We start from the raw sequence: 16,156 nt of genomic DNA on the forward strand, positions 1-16,156 counted from the left end.
TTTCATTCAGATATGTTCTTTGCCATGTGAGATAATCAAAAAAGGTTTCATTTAATAGTTTGCTCTAGTTGCATACCATCCTCAGCAATAAAACTTGTCAAATTACAACTGAATATAATTTGCGCTGTAAGGATGTGTATAAATGGTGCATCATTTCTTATTAAAGTTGACAATCATCTATCTAAGTTTTTAAAATTGAACTAACAGATTGTCATAATTTTTAAGTATACCTATTTCGATATAGTTGTCCATTTAATTTGCATGTGGGGTAACGTTATGACACTAATTTGACCCGTTTAAGCCGCATAAACTCACTGTTCTCGTGCCACCCACACAGATCACACGCCTGTGCCACTTGCATATTTATTTGTTTTTCCGTTTTTTTTAATAAATTTTGTTACACGTGATTCTGGGCATTTTGAAACGGAAACAGGTTTTGTAAAACGTATAAAGTAGGAATATTTGGCTTAGAGTTCATACAGCACTTGCTTGGAGATTTCATTAATTCAGTTGGGTGCTCTTACTTGTCACTGTAGCGGAACTATCAAAACCATCCTCATACAACAATTTTAAGAATTTACTTTTTCTGTAAAATGTTTTTTTTTGCGTAATACAAGATACGTAAAGTACCCTATTACTTACGGATGATGTTTTAGTGCTGATATTTTCATTTTTTAACATTTCTCTCAAGTATTATCACTATGCTGTCTATTTTTATCAATACTAAAATCCGTTATCACTTGGCTCAATCCATTCTAATCAGGCATCTTAATCGTTGCATGCAATAAATCATTTGGAGCCAATAGGACTTTTATGTTAACGCCTGTCCGTCAACGTAAAGGTAAGAGTTTTAATTATTTGGTACATTATTAATAGATCCCTCTTAGTAATATATAACACAGGAAAAAAAGTAAGTCCAAAAACAAAAACCAATTACTACATTTTTGAGGTGACCAAATATGCCATGATCATGGATGGATAACAAGATCAAGTGTAAATTCAGTAGAGGGGAATGAGTGTTATTTGCTTCTAAGTAAATAAACAATGTCCAGATGTGAAAAAAACATAAACATAACTTTAGAAAGTGGTCATTCAGATAGAGTGAAAATTTGGCTGTATGTTACCATTCCCATAGAACCCTATGTTGCTCAAGCTGATAATGCAAGGGAAAAAGTTATAAATCACATTAATTTGAGACAATCCGTCCGGGTAAGATACGCTTGTTTTTGAAGAGATATATCGTGCATCTATTTTTTTTTAAAAAAAAAAGGACCTTTCCTGTAATTTTACTTTTGTTCACAACGCAGTGCAATTTGTCACGGAATAATATGTAGCCGAAGAATATTTGATCTTCTTTTTTAGTAAAAAATGTGTGTAAAGAGAAAAAAAAAGTATCAACATAAAACTATTTCAAAGGATCAGTTAAAAAGACCAATGTTATTTCTTTACATTCGTCTTACGATAAGATTTCGAGTTTTTTGAATAATTATACCAAAAAGCTGTTCATTGTGACATATATATATACACTGTACAATAATATCATTCGCATTGAATTCATTTTTTTTTTTTTACTAAACCCAATTATCCCTTGATCCAAGAAAGAGTAATACCCATTTTATACAACCGTTGTGATTCGGTTACTATTCTAAAAGTATTTTTATTTATGTTATAAAATGGATAAACATTTTGTAGGATATTTTTTGCTGATAATAATTTAAGGAGTAGAGGTAGTAGTACTACTGGTGGAAGTGTTAGAGGTGGAAGAGCTAGAAGTAGTGGTGGTGGTACCGGTGCTACTGGTACTAGAAGTACTAGTGTTAGAGGTGGTACCAGTATCAGTAGAAGTACTGGTATTGGAGGTGGTACCGGTATCAGTGGAAGTACCAGTGGAAGAACCTGTATCAGTAGAAGAACCGGTACCAGTGGAAGAACCGGTATCAGTACCACTGGAAGAGCCGGTATCAGTACCACTGGAAGAGCCGGTATCAGTACCACTGGAAGAACCGGTATCAGTACCACTGGAAGAACCAGTATCAGTGGAGCTAGGTGCGGAAGAGGTGGAATCGGTGCTAGATGTAGGGTTGGATGAGGTGCTAGGTGTACCAGAGGCAGAATCAGTTCCTGCGGGATCGATTGCATGTTCAAGAGCATTTCTGAGTCTTCCGATAACAGCTTCAGTGTCAGTGCCAGTGTAAGCATCTAAATAGGTAAAGTGACATACATCAGCAAGTAGTCAATAGAATGTGGCATGGATAACTTACAAATGAATGAATAGGCTGTTTGGGTAATAACTTTAGTATTGACTTGAGTGTCAATATCGACTTCAGTGGAAACACCACCATCAACAACCTGAATAACTGTTTCACCGTCAACAATCAAAGTTTGTGTGGCAAGAGCAGCACGCTTAACCAAACTGATGTTAAAATAATGCGATTAGTTGGAGGACAATACTTAATATATATTTTCAACTTACTCGACGTGGCCAGCAGGTGTGGCTGAGACACAAGCGGCGAGAGCAACAACAGCTGAAAGGGTAAGCAACTTCATATTGGAATAAATTAAAAGTTTTGAAGCTTAAAAAGGTATATTGAGATGATGAACTTTATTGGAAATCCAAAGTTATCGGGTCTATTTATACGAGTTTTCACTAGGAATGTCGATATAGTTCATACCAGCATTCTGGAGAATTTTATCGTCAGGTATGCGGTATATGATGTGATAGTCCGTTTTAAATTTTCATGTTCGCTGATTTTTTGTTTTTGTTGTGTTCTATAAGATATTTGAAATAAATGCAGCAATGGATACATGTATGGGATTTTATTTTTTTCAAAAAAAAAAGCAGGGATTTAGACAACAATTTTCTTCTCTGTTTTAAATCTTATTAAAATCGTATTTTGCCTTACAACCAAGTTCGTTTACGTAAAAAAAAAGGGGGGGGGGAGTAGTTTATTATCCATAATTGGCTTAGTCTGTAATTATGCTATCAAATCGATCATTTATAAAAACATATGCAACTACGGGACTTTTTTTTGCTATTCCACGTAAACTATAAAGGTAAAATTTTTATATTAAACCATTTTAAATTTCTCGACTTATCCCACAGCAAAAGTTTATTGTGTGAACCAGGTTTACTGTTTTGCTTATTTCGTAACAGCCTCGAAGTGACATGTTTTCCAATGTTTGACAGAATCTGGTCTTGTATTTTAATCAATACAACGTGAGTGTACACGCTATAGTTTTAGACTATTCCAGTTCGCATCGAGATCAGTCTTTTGCACAGCTATTTTTTTTTTCACTGTTTTACTCTAGACGAAATTTAGACAAAAAGTATCCGTGCAAAATATGTAATGGACTGCCCCCTATTTTTATTTTAAAATAAATCTAAAAAGATAACGCTATCACGTCTAATCCATTGAGTTTTTTTTTTTATATAAATTGATATCTTATAATTAGTGTGTCAGAGACTTTATAATGGAAAAGGTTTATTTTTATAATATTCTAGTGGTATTAATTAATTATTTTTTTGTTGTTGTATATGGTTTTCTATTTTTCTTTCAGAAAAGAAACATATTAAGCAGCAGTTTCCTCTGCAGCATCGGCGGCGGTGGAATCAGTGGCAGCGTCTGCGGAATCACTGGAAGTATCATCATTTAAGAGGTTACCATTTTCATCAACAGCTTCACCGTCTTGGTTGGTATAGGACATGGTACCGCTAGAGCTGGAGCTGGATCCGCTGGAACCACTGGAACTGCTGGAACCACTAGTACCGCTGGTACCGCTGGAGCTGCTGGAGTCGCTAGATCCACTATCATTGCTAGCAGCATTGACAACAGGAAGATCGGTAGCAGCGGCGCCGAGAGCATCTGTTACATCGCTTACCAAGTTACCAACATCTGATGTTACGTCACCGACTAAACTGGTGGCATCATCAGCAAGAGATTTGACGGGAGCACCATCCAAAATATCATCAGCGAGGGAAGCGACATTGTCAAGGAGATGACCAACAACATCTGCGATTTGTGAAATCAAGCTTTGGCCATTGTCAGCAATAGGAGCTGCTGATGTAGCAGCAGGGGTAGTCGTAGCATCAGTAGCAGTTGTGGCAGCAGGAGTAGTTGTAGCAGAAGCAGAATCTGTAGGAGCAACAGATGGTGAGGTGACAACACTTGGGGTAGCAGAGTCAGTGCCTGCAGGGTCAATGACACCTTCAAGACCACTTCTAAGTCTTTCGATAAGAGCTGAGGTATCAGTACCAGTGTAAACATCTAAAATCATAACCATTATCAGGATGAGTTATTTTAACGTTTAGAACAGCAAAAAAGATTGCGACTTACAAACAAATGAGTTGGCAAATTGAGTTTCGGTGAAGGTGTTAGTTTCGGTAAAAGTAGCAGTTTCAGTGGCTACACCACCGTCAACGACTTGGACAACTGTCTTTCCATCAACAACTAAAGTCTGTGTGGCAACGGCAGCACGTTTGGCCAATCTATTAAACAGAGACATTGTTAGTTAGTGGAATCTTATCGATAGGAGAAAATATTGTCTTACTCCATGTGACCGGCAGGTGTAGCGGAAACACAAGCAGCGAGGGCAACAACAGCTGAAAGAGTAAGGAACTTCATATTTAAATAGATTAAGATAAAATAGTAATATTTAAATTTTTTATAACGAACAGATGGAAGAACTGGGGGTATTTATACACTTTTCTTTACAGAGGAAGAATGTGTGAGGATGAGACCATGACGGTTTAATTTGAACTATAGCAAAGGTATTTCTACTGTTTGCAATATAAAGTTTATTTAGATTAAGTTTAGCAAACAATTGGGGACAAACTTATTACGATGCCTTTTAATCCTGTTGTTGTAAATGTCAAAGATGGATCAAATGCCCCCCGCCTCTGCTCCCCCCTCATTAATTGTGGCCTACCGCCACCCAAATGCAGAGAAAATATGAGCACTTGTTTTTTTTCCGGTGATTTTCGGAATGTTTTTTAAAAAAATTTCCTTTTTGAACGTGTCTCATAAAAAAAAAAAATCAAATTCTTCACAAAGTTCAAGGTACATTTCCAAACAAGTCGTCTTTTTTTAAATATCGTAAACCATCTTAAAGTTTCCATATCACTCAAACGATAGAAGGAAATAAATCGGACTTTTGGTGATCATAGCATACCTTGTTGACATAAGATATTGTGACACATGATAGCCTCATATATAAATCATACTCACTCATGTTTTTGTAAATAATAGAATACATTATGTGTAATTACAGTGGAGAGAAAAATAATACATATATATATATATATATCGGAGGAAATAAATGGTTGATCGAATTTATGCAAAACCTCTCTTAGTTTACTGCTGCTCATTCACGATTTATGGGATAGATTGTAATTGCAACACTTGATATGCATAAATATTTGTCGCCAAGGATTATGTAGGTTGTGCTGATTAACTAATTTTTCGCTGGATAGCAACAATATTTGTTTATTTGTAATACACCTCTATAAATTTGTGTATGACTACCACAAAAAAAAAAAAAAGAAAAAAAAGAATCATGCTCAACGATATTCCTCGATATGAATTGGTGAACGAGATAGAGGAATTACTTCTTCCATGTTCAAAGAATTGTGGTTATTTTTCTTTTTAATAAGCGTACCAGGCTTCATATGTTTAAACTAATAAATAAATTTTGTTAGCCACTGACAAAGCCTAGAAGTGGCTTCTTCCATTTTTTTTTTCTTTCTTTGGCATATAAACTTACCACCACTAGTTCGTTGACACGAGATAGATTCAAGAGAAAGGCCATGACTAAAAAAGCAATTCCGTCAATAACAACTAGTATCAAGTAGCTGTATATATCCCAAAAGGGACCTATCTTGATCAGTTCAGCCACTGCATACAAGTCATAGACACACCGAGCCATCGTCAACAACCCCAGTACCAATAACATGATGATTGTGTCACGAAATGTCTTTTTTACGTGGATCTTTTTATCCAATGGCAAATCACGGCTAATTGAGTCTCGACGGCTCTCCTCTGCAATATTCGAAATAAAAGCCGAGATAGCGTAGGCGGAGCAAAGAATTAAATACACCAGGATCAGGATCACATTGAAAGTTGCTCCAAGCAGTTTCAATATCAAGGCTTTTCGAACCACTCTAGCTCTCTCTTCTTCTTTATGAGATTCCGTGACAAGAATGATATCGCCTGATAGTGAGAGAATAAACGGAATGGCTGATAATAAGGCACTCAAGATTCCCAAATAATATTTAGACAGGTGAAGATTTCTTTGTAAGCCGACTCGAATCCATACTTCCAATAAACGAATCAATGCAATCACGGCAAAGTAGGATCCCACTGCTGTAATAACGATTGAGCCGTACAAGGCGTTTTCGTGCGTGAGATCTTTGTCGTTCTCATGGTGGTCTTCTATCTCTTCTGGTCGCTGCTGTCTTTCTTCCTCCGTGAAAATGATTAGGAAGATATGTGCCAGTGAGTATAATACTTTTTACAAACAAATAAATTTAGTTTAGAGGTCTATTGTTATTATTATTGTTATCGCTGTTTTTCCTACATGCTGCTGTTCCAAAGTAAAGATAAGGTAAAAAGTAACCTCTTCTTGTATATTTATCATATAAAGCAAAAGTTAGTATACTGCCTATCGCGCTTTTTATTTTAGTTATACAAATAGAAATCAGTGTTAGCTTCGGGATCGCCTGTCTAAATTATTTTATTCATTTTTTACCTGTAAATCACAGCCGGTATAAATGTAGGAGTTGTCAAAGATCGAACGCTATTTTCTGCTAAATAGGTCGAAACGTCATCTGGTAATAAAAGCTGATCCATAGAAGTTTAATATGAAAACAAAAAGGGGGAAAAAATAAAAATACAAAAGGGAGAAGGGCACCCGAATGAAACTCTGTTATATATATAAATATAAACTATTTTTGGCGGGCTGAGGGAACAGAAGAAGGGAACAATTTGTTACACAGAAAGACAAATGATTTAAAAATAAATCTTGCTTGCAAAAAAAATTCATTCATCATTGTTACTATTTTCCGCGTTTAGAAAGTGCATCATAGTTTTACTGTACTTCGCTTTTTTTTTTTTTTGTAAAAAAAAAAAAGTCATCATCCTAAGCGGCATACTTAGCACCTGCATGTATCACTTATATGTTTAAATTGAAGGCATCGATATCTGTTTGTCGAGTAAAATACCAAGACAACTTGATACGATCCCGTTTAATACAAATTTGAGAGGCACGAGTCAAAATATTAGGTTTTCTAACGTTACTGTGGCACCTGATACAATCAGCCAAACCTGCTTTAAATAACAATTTTTTTTTTTTTTTTTTTTAATAAATGACAGTTATGAAAAAACAAAAAAAGAGGTGTGAAGCGGGGGGGGGGATATACAATAAAAATACACAACTAATTCCTTTTCTTTTTAAATACATTCTAAGCATCATCATCTAATAACTCCAAGTGGCCCTTGATAGCTCCACCAACACTGACACGGTCAATTAAAAATGTATCATGACCAAACATAGCGTCTAATTCATAGTAAGTGACACGGTTATTACCAGCAGCACGCAAACACTCAGCGATTTCTTTTTGTTGCCATACTGGGAACAAGATATCGGATTGGACACCCAAAACCAAGGTTGGCATGGTGATTCCACTCATACCTTCCACCAGATCCTGTGTTGCGGGATCGGAAGAAAGCGTAGTCAATCTAGGCTTACTCTTCTTTTCGCTCTCATTGTTGACTTGTTTCCCTTCCAACGCGGTATAGGTGCCCATCACAGATCGACAAGCCTCGGCCATGACACGCGAATCCTCTTCTTCTGGGCGTTCCAACCCTTGACGGTGTTTCAAGATTTCTTCAATTTTAGGCAGGTTATGCTGACGTTGTCTTGCCAACTTTGCAATTTCCGAGCTCGACATATCAAACATGTCCATGGCTTTGGAGATATACAAGAGGGAATTGGGATCGTATTGAAGACAGAATCGTTCGCCTTGATGATCCAAGTAGGTTTCAATCAAAAAGTCGGGACATAATGCAGGTGATTGGTTCTCATTGGATCGCTTGCGGCCAAATCGAAGTTCCCATTCAGGTCCAGATCGATAACTAATAGTGGCAATTTCACGCGCAAGCTATAATATATATATATATGTATATAAATATCTTCACACACACACACACACACATTTTCTCTTTCTCTATTTACCTTCATACCAACGTGAGGTGGAATGCCCTTATAGTAAAATCCCTTGTTCCAATTAGGATCCGCCATCAATACCTGACGTTGTGTGTGTCGAAGAGCGATGGAATAAGGATGCGATCTAGCACAAGCAGAGATTGAAATCAATCTCTTGACACGTTCTGGGAATAATTTCGCTGCGGCAATGGACTATAGCAACATACTTAGTTAAACATATTTATCCACCCCGCCTATGTTTTTAATTTTTTACCTGCATGCCACCCATACTGCTGCCTACGCTAGCATGTAACTTATCAATGCCGAGATGATCCAACAATTTGAATTGAGCACGAATCATATCAAAAATAGTGATGATGGGAAAGCGGGTAGCGTAACGTTCACCATCTGCGGGATCAATGGAACTGGGACCTGTGGATCCATAACAACCACCGACGGCATTGGTACAGATGACAAAAAACTTGTTGGTATCGATATTGGCACCGGGACCAATGAAATCCTCCCACCAACCGGGTTTTGTATTCTTTTCATGCGATTTCGCGTGTGAGGAAGCAGAGAGTCCTGTGTGGATCAGAATGGCATTGTCCTTTTTTTCGTTGAGGGTTCCCCACGTCTCGTAGGCAATTTCAACTCTGGGTAAAATACCTCCATGATCAAGTAAAAATGGGTGTGGGTATTCAAATTTTTCGTAACCTGTCACGATTTTATCATAGCTGGGCTCAGGTCCACTATCCAACTCCAATGTGCGGGAATTCATCTTGTCGATACAGGGAAAGGATAAGGGTGGGTTGGAAGAGGTGGCAGAGTTGTCCATGTTGCAGCTCTTTAACCCGGTTTGCTGATGAATGCCTAAACATAACAAAAAAAAAAAGGGGGTCTCAGTATTTCAAGTTTCATTTATTTTTCGGCTGGACACTACCTACCTCTGGGTGTCAGGCTAAGCAAAGACCTAACGGTGGTTCTTTTTAAACATTGTGTACGTGCTAATGACAACACAGACTTCATTTATATTTTTCTAAAAGGTGAGTAAAAAAAATTAAAAAGAGGAAAATCTATTTTTTTTTTGTACCTCAGCTAACAAGAAAAAGTAAGGATAAATGACGCCATATAAAAACGAATTCTATTGGATTGACAAGACGTTGGGATTAATAATTGAATGTAATTTTTTTTTCTCACATCTAATAGATGAAAGCCATCTGTCTTACTCTCCAAATAAGGTAAGAAGAACATATAACAAAAATAATTAGAAGAACATACATATAACAAAATAAATACACAGTTTTTTTTTAATTATTATTTTAAAAAGTAGATACAAGATTTTCCTGTTTAAAATAAGGCAATGCCATAAGGAGGTTGTCTAATGATATTCCACTTGTCATCATACTCTGCCCACAAGGGCCATCCGAGCTCTTGATAGAGCTGATTACGTACAGTCCACACTTTACCCACATCTTTACTAGTTTCAGATGTCAAGGTCACTTCTGCCAAATACTTTTGAACGGATTTGAGAGCGATACCAGGATGACCTGCCTCACGTTCACGTTTCACCTTGACCAATAAGGAAGCCAAGTTGGTTGCGCTATCATCCGAAGCCCATTGTTCAAGAGCCTTCACACTAGCTTCCAACTCCTCCTTATGATTCTCCTTATCCAATACAGCTGTATAAGCCATCACCTTGTTCTTGAGAGCGTTCAAGAGTTGCTTCTTCTTTTCGTCATTGGCCTTACGCACCGTCTTTTCTTCATCGGATTCCTCAGAGGGTGTCTTACGACCATAGAATTCACAAAGTTCACGTTCATCAAAATGAGCCAAGATACCATCTGCGACCTGAACAATCTCGGTGGCTTGCTCTTCGGTCAATTGTCCGGGTTTGAACAAACTCTCGACGCTACTCTTACCAGCAGAGGCGGTCCAGAGTGCATTCATCTTGAACTCGGCAAACGCAATATCATCGCCATAAGTGGATTCCATCTTGGCCAACAAGTCCTGATAGGCAGCGGAATCCGCAGTGAATTTTTTGAGATAAGAGAGTTGAAGATCTCTTGTAGCATCCTGTAATTTTTGCTCGAGTTCTTCATCGGTAGGCTTCTTTTCATCCGTGGACTTTTTAGTGGAGGCCTCGATGGGAAGAGGAGGGACGGTATAGATGACCTTGTATTGTCCTCCATCGACACCACTTATAAAATTTAATTTTCCTACAAGTGAATCGCCTGCCTTGGCTTCCTTGGGTAAAGCATCTGTAGGAGCTGCGATATGGAAAGCCTTCAACACTTTACGCTCCAAAGCGATCTTTGCAAAATTGGAGCTATTCTTTGTATAGACATCAGCTACGGTTTGATAAGTGTTAAAGTTGACAGTCTTCAGATCCAAATCTAATTCCAATAAGGTATCCTTTAACTTTTCAAGCACGTTCTCTTCTTCAGTGGAAAGTTGAAGCATGATGGTGTAATCTCCCTTTTGGTTGATCTTGATATCATGATCAAAGACATCCAAATAGCCTACCACTTTCTTGTTGGCATCGTAAATGATACCAAAGACACCAGCCAAGAAATGTTCGTACAATTGGTTCATGACGGTAGGGAAACGGGGTGTGATGGTGGTAGCAGAATCCAACTTGATGTTGTAGGAAAGTACCAATTGATACAACAAACGTGTGCTGGGTAACAAGTCTCGATCAGGAAGCATGGGGGTGATTTCAGCGGTCTTGGGACGATAATATTTACGCAACTTGTTAAATGAAACATTGACATTTAAAGCGTCTTCACGACGTACGGGAGTTGAAATCTCCAAACGAGTGACTTGAGGTTCCAAATGAAGTGTACTTTGTCCGTTGGCCAAATTACCTGCAATTTGAACACCATGGAAATCCAAACTTAAATCAATGGAATGTTTACCCAGACCAGACCAGAATTGTGCAAGACACACTTCAAGGTTTAATCCACCACGTACAGAGAATTTCTTCTTGATGACCTGTTCGTCAGAACGAGGATCACCATAGGAACCTGTACCCAAATTAAAGGAATAAGCATGTTTTTCCTTTTGGTTTTGTTGGGGTACTAATTGTAATAGGTGAAGCATGAAACGAGCAGGAGCTGTATCAGCGGGTGCACGGGCCTTAATGATCAATTCACAGCTGGTAGCACCTTCGGGGACTTGAACAAAACGACGAATGATGTCACCAGGTCCATACTCGACATTCTTGTAACGAATGAATCCTTGCGAGGGGACGGTAGGTTTTACGACTGAAACGGGGATATGGAACAATGGACCGCGTTCAGGAGCAGAAGTATCGTAACCCAAGACTTCACCATAATGAAACTTACTTTCGGTCAAGGCCAAAGGATCGACCTTGATCTGGAATGTATTTCCACTGGAATGTAAGTAAACATAATCAGCGACTGAGATCCAAGATTCGGTCGCGACTAAAGCAACACGTACGTCATAATCAAATTTGGCTTGATTGTATTTAGGGTTTTCAGGATCGGTTTCGCCCATAAAGTGAGGTTGAACCTTGGCAGTGAGATATTGCACTTGACTGACCTCGTCGATCTCACGAAGATAGATACCACGTTTGATACCTTGATTTTGAACGATCACCTTGAATAAGAGGTCTAAATCTTTATCATCCTTGAAATTCTCGAGATATTCCCATGCTTTATCCACTTGAATAAATCCGACACCCAAAGGATCCTCTACACTCTTACCGGTTTGGACAACAGCGTTCTTCAAACGATAGGGCGTGTATTCTCTCTTCTCAGCCTTGAGAGCAGATACAAGTAAAGCGACACAACCACAGGCGTTAGGACTGGACATACTAGTACCGTTCTTTAAATCCAACTTGTTCAAGACATAGACAGGGACACTGGTGATAGCACTACCGGGTGCATAGATATCCACACCATGATAACCATCGGTGGTAGGACCTCTGGAAGACCAAGTATAAGGACGCTCTGTGACGGATTCCAAAAGAGCATATTCTGCCTGCATTTGGCAATGCTTAACATAGGCACCTACCGTAATGAAACTAGCGTCCATACCAGCGGGAGCGCCAATGGAACTAAAGCAGGGACCATCGTTACCTGCACTGGTGACAAAGATACAGCCTGATTTACCAACGGCTTCATTGGCCAATAATTTAATGAAATGACCATCGGTGGGTAAACCACTGGATTCACCATAGGACATGTTGGCAAGGTCTACCTTGTGCATGGCAAGATGGGAGGCAGCACGAGTTAAACCAGGTCCGGTTTCCATGGAACCAAGACGAGAATCACCGATACGAAGAGAAACGATTTGTGCACCTGGTGCGACCTACAACACCATTTTTAAAAAAACTTTTGTTTAGTCTTTCTCTCTTTTTTTTTTTTTTTTGGCTTGTTTTAACAAAAATTGCTTATTATATTCATGACTTACACCATTGAGTGCCGGTTCATCGGGGAAATTACCTGCGGTAATGCCAGCAACATGTGTACCGTGACTTCCTGCCAATGTTACAATACTACACATACAGATAAAAAAAAAAGAAGAGAGGTATATTAATTATAACTGAAATATGGACACAGTCATGGCCCCCATTTTTTTTTTATATATATAGATATAATCTTACCTGAGAATATCACCATTGTTGTAAATATTTACAGAGAAATTAAGTAAATCTGCTTTACCAAATGTATGATACTTTAATTCCTTTCTATAATCCGTCAAAGCAGGTTGATCTATATATATATATATAATTATAAAAAATTACCAGATTAGGCAAAAAATTCCCAGAGTAGTATTTTTATGTATATATATATGTGTACCTGATAAATCACCATTTTCATTGATATCAATGACAGCTCTCCAGTCTTTACCATCATGAAAGACAACGCAATCGAGGATGACACCAGGATCTTCATAGGCTTTATCCAAATCTTTTAATCCTTCAATACGAGCTTCCAATTCGGTCTTTTCAGCTGCCGTTGTCTCGTTCTCATCCTTCTTTGCAAAGTCCGCCAACAAAGTTTGTGCTTCGCTTAATAATTGAGCTTGTTTCTTGACGAAATTCTGGCGACGTTCCTAAAAAGAAAAAATATGAGCATACAATAGAGATTTTTTTTTTTAACAAAAAAAAGGGTCAATTCGAAACACTTTACAGATTTAATACGACTCGTTAAATCATTGGGAAACAATTCATAGGCACGTTTAATACCCACACGATATTCATTCGTAGGGTTCTCCCATTCTCCCAAAATCAATTTCTTGCCGCTAAGACCATGAATGATTTTTTTACCATCTTCTTCCGTGGCTTTCACAATCTTGGTGGTTTCAACATCACCTAGGTTATGAAAGTGAGTCACTCTTTCATTCAAAGCGTATAGGGTTTCTTACCACCACCAGTACAGTCCACAATATCAATCATCTTTGGTTTTCCGTCCGTGGTCACCTAGTTGATACAAAAAAAAAAAAAAAAAAAAAAAAAAGATGAGTTAAAAAGAGGACATGTGTATGCAATGCCATCAAAAAGATATTCTACCTGCATGCCAGCAGCTCCAGGGTCGACACCTATTTGTTTAAAAAGAGAGAAAGTGTTAATGAGAGGAAATGGAGGGGGGGGGGGGGGTTGATAAGAAGGGTGTACCTGTGTCAAGAATGGCAATAACAGTGTCTCTGCCGTCATAGTTGGGAAACTTTTTAATAAAGCTTGCAGCTTGTGTGTCTCCCTTTGGCATGAGACCATGAACGGGGTATTCCCCAATAGGTTTTGCACTAAGTACCATTTTGAAAAATATTTAATGATAAAAGAAGAAAAAAAAAATTGGAAACGCGCGTATGCAAATTTATTTAAAACGAGCCAAAAAAAAAAAAAAAAAAAAAATTAATTATTTTGTTGGGAAGCTAAGCTCAATAATGTTCCAGAAACTCTTCGGGAAGAAGTTTCTCGTTTAGGTGGTTGTGGTGGTACGGATGTGGTGGAGCTATTTGAACCTAAAAAATAATAATAATTCTGGGAATAAGCAAACATGTCTTTATTGATAAGTTAGCAAACTTACGAGATCGATTGGATCCACGATCTGGTTCATCCAATTGTAAAGGTGGAATATTGCTCAAGTTCTTATCTGAAGTCAACGAACGTTGAGAAGAAGTGGATGTAGAGCGACGAATCTAATAATAATAATAAAAAAACAAGTCAATGCATTGTGTGAAAATTATACAGTAGAATGAAACTTTACTCTGCCACCTCGACCAGGAGAAGGAGGCACGGTTCGAAAGACAGCAGGAATACTATATTAAAAGGGGGGTGTGTGTGAGTTCCAAACAAATTATGTTCACATTTTTGTTGTCTTAATTTTACCCTTCATCAAAAGGAATATCTTCAATGGATGAACCTGCTTGTTTACGGAAATGAACCAATTCACTCTTGTACTTGTTACACTGTTGCATCTTTAAAAGAACTAATTGAAATATATAAATAAAAAAATAAAAATTAGGGTTGATTACTAAATTTTTGGCTTATTTTTGGTATCATTTTTTTTTACACTCTTTCTCCATTTCAATTGTGCGGTTTTTCAAGACGGCGATTTCGGAGAGCAACATTTCAGCTGTACCTGATTCTGAAGAATTCCATTTTTTGGGCCTTTTTGTTAAAAAAAATAAAGGTTGTTAGGAAGGGGATAGATGAATAAAGTTTAAATAAGTTATTTACATGCTGGGTGACACAGGACCAGGTGATGGAGCGCCATCATGTACAGTCATCAAAGGAGATTGTTGTTGTTGCATCTTTAAAGCATCCAATTGTTTCTGCAACTTATTAACGATATATTCTTGTTCCTGCTCCAACGAGTTTTCCATATCAATCTTTTCACGTTGAAGTTGCGACAATTTCTTTTGTAACATATTCGTCATGTATTCCTCTTCTTGCTCTACTTGTAAAAGTAATTCTCCCTTTTCTTTCTTGAGTCCCGTGATACGTTTCAGCAATCGATTCGAGATGAATTCTTCCTCTTGTTCCGCCATGGCATTCTATGTATATATATAATGTGAGCATATATAGGACCACACATCCATCGTGTATATCTTTCCCCCCCCCACTCTTTTTTTTTTTTTTTTTTGGAAAACCTACCATATCTACCGTCATTTGTCGTAATAGCTTGTTATCATTTCGGAGAATCTTTACGTGTCCTTGCTCCATTTCTAGTTCAAACTCAAGTTTCTTGATAAGTGCTTGTTGTTGCACGTATTTTTCATGCAACTTTTTCACTTGTGCTCGAAGCTCTCCTAAACTTTCAATCGCCATCAATTCTTCCAGGTGAACCGTACTATCAGAACTAACCCATCAAAAAAAAACTAATGAATATCCTAACCCTACATCATGGCAGCTATTTATATATATATTTTACCTTGCCATGTTCTGTAGTTGACCAAGCGTCGATTCAAACGACTTGTTTCGAGAGTTTAAGTCAGCTTCAAGTACAACTTTATCCTTGCGTATCTAGAAACACATATCCCAACCAGCTTTAGAACAAACATTCAAACCTTATCATTCTCTATGGGACAACAATTTATCATTTACCTTTTCAAGTTGCTCACGAATCGACTTTGCAAATACTTCTCCCAAGCGCTCCATCTATACATGTTAAACAGGCACCTTCAACACACACACACAAACTCCTTTTTTATTTATCTTTACCTCGTCACTATCTTCGCCACTGTTAAAATTGGTATTGTTCATGTAATTAATGTAGTTTGGTGGAATAAGAAGCCAAGAAAAAAAAAAAAAAAAAAAAAAAAAGAAAGCTAACTTTTTGGGAGAGAGGGCGGAGTGCTAAATATAACATGGTAGTAGCTTTACCCTCCCATCAAAGCTCACTACACGTATTTCATTCGAGTGGCAAAACTTAACAAAAAAAGGGTCCTTGTCCTATCAGTCTGTAACAAAATAGACATGATGTCTTCC

General features: G+C 37.7%; 6 protein-coding genes across 6 annotated transcripts; 1 reads left to right on the forward strand and 5 right to left on the reverse strand.

Moving 5' to 3' along the window:
- Window positions 1–1,612: 1,612 nt before the first annotated feature.
- EV154DRAFT_556806 (uncharacterized protein) lies at window positions 1,613–2,547 on the reverse strand (the record flags this gene model as incomplete). Its single annotated transcript, XM_051605375.1, has 3 exons — window positions 1,613–2,199; window positions 2,262–2,413; window positions 2,474–2,547. The coding sequence occupies 3 exons, from the start codon at window positions 2,545–2,547 to the stop codon at window positions 1,715–1,717; spliced, it is 711 nt and encodes a 236-aa protein (XP_051450841.1). The 3' UTR covers window positions 1,613–1,714.
- Window positions 2,548–3,460: 913 nt separating this feature from the next.
- EV154DRAFT_531081 (uncharacterized protein) lies at window positions 3,461–3,664 on the forward strand. Its single transcript, XM_051603797.1, has one exon. It carries the CDS (start codon window positions 3,472–3,474, stop codon window positions 3,652–3,654), a length of 183 nt encoding a protein of 60 aa, XP_051450842.1. The 5' UTR covers window positions 3,461–3,471; the 3' UTR covers window positions 3,655–3,664.
- Window positions 3,665–5,462: 1,798 nt separating this feature from the next.
- EV154DRAFT_531084 (uncharacterized protein) lies at window positions 5,463–6,895 on the reverse strand. Its single transcript, XM_051603798.1, has 4 exons — window positions 6,745–6,895; window positions 6,574–6,665; window positions 5,761–6,503; window positions 5,463–5,674 (listed from the first exon to the last, which is right to left on the reverse strand). Exons 1-4 carry the CDS (start codon window positions 6,843–6,845, stop codon window positions 5,558–5,560), a joined length of 1,053 nt encoding a protein of 350 aa, XP_051450843.1. The 5' UTR covers window positions 6,846–6,895; the 3' UTR covers window positions 5,463–5,557.
- Window positions 6,896–7,323: 428 nt separating this feature from the next.
- EV154DRAFT_531085 (homoserine O-acetyltransferase) lies at window positions 7,324–9,263 on the reverse strand. The gene is made up of 4 exons (XM_051603799.1): window positions 9,140–9,263; window positions 8,474–9,069; window positions 8,230–8,412; window positions 7,324–8,155 (listed from the first exon to the last, which is right to left on the reverse strand). The coding sequence occupies exons 2-4, from the start codon at window positions 9,032–9,034 to the stop codon at window positions 7,457–7,459; spliced, it is 1,443 nt and encodes a 480-aa protein (XP_051450844.1). The 5' UTR covers window positions 9,035–9,069; window positions 9,140–9,263; the 3' UTR covers window positions 7,324–7,456.
- A 215-nt stretch (window positions 9,264–9,478) lies between these two features.
- Window positions 9,479–14,001, reverse strand: EV154DRAFT_133407 (uncharacterized protein). Its single transcript, XM_051594033.1, has 8 exons — window positions 13,841–14,001; window positions 13,736–13,764; window positions 13,591–13,645; window positions 13,356–13,537; window positions 13,023–13,278; window positions 12,827–12,935; window positions 12,634–12,718; window positions 9,479–12,531 (listed from the first exon to the last, which is right to left on the reverse strand). The coding sequence occupies exons 1-8, from the start codon at window positions 13,977–13,979 to the stop codon at window positions 9,547–9,549; spliced, it is 3,840 nt and encodes a 1,279-aa protein (XP_051450845.1). The 5' UTR covers window positions 13,980–14,001; the 3' UTR covers window positions 9,479–9,546.
- Window position 14,002: 1 nt separating this feature from the next.
- EV154DRAFT_133384 (uncharacterized protein) lies at window positions 14,003–15,963 on the reverse strand. Its single transcript, XM_051594032.1, has 9 exons — window positions 15,773–15,963; window positions 15,600–15,691; window positions 15,323–15,527; window positions 14,906–15,222; window positions 14,739–14,836; window positions 14,555–14,654; window positions 14,433–14,484; window positions 14,253–14,364; window positions 14,003–14,187 (listed from the first exon to the last, which is right to left on the reverse strand). Exons 1-9 carry the CDS (start codon window positions 15,824–15,826, stop codon window positions 14,078–14,080), a joined length of 1,140 nt encoding a protein of 379 aa, XP_051450846.1. The 5' UTR covers window positions 15,827–15,963; the 3' UTR covers window positions 14,003–14,077.
- Between the last annotated feature and the right edge of the window lie 193 nt (window positions 15,964–16,156).

This window comes from Mucor mucedo (assembly GCF_025094135.1).
Source record: "Mucor mucedo strain NRRL 3635 chromosome Unknown EV154scaffold_221, whole genome shotgun sequence".
Taxonomy (NCBI): Eukaryota; Fungi; Mucoromycota; class Mucoromycetes; order Mucorales; family Mucoraceae; genus Mucor; species Mucor mucedo.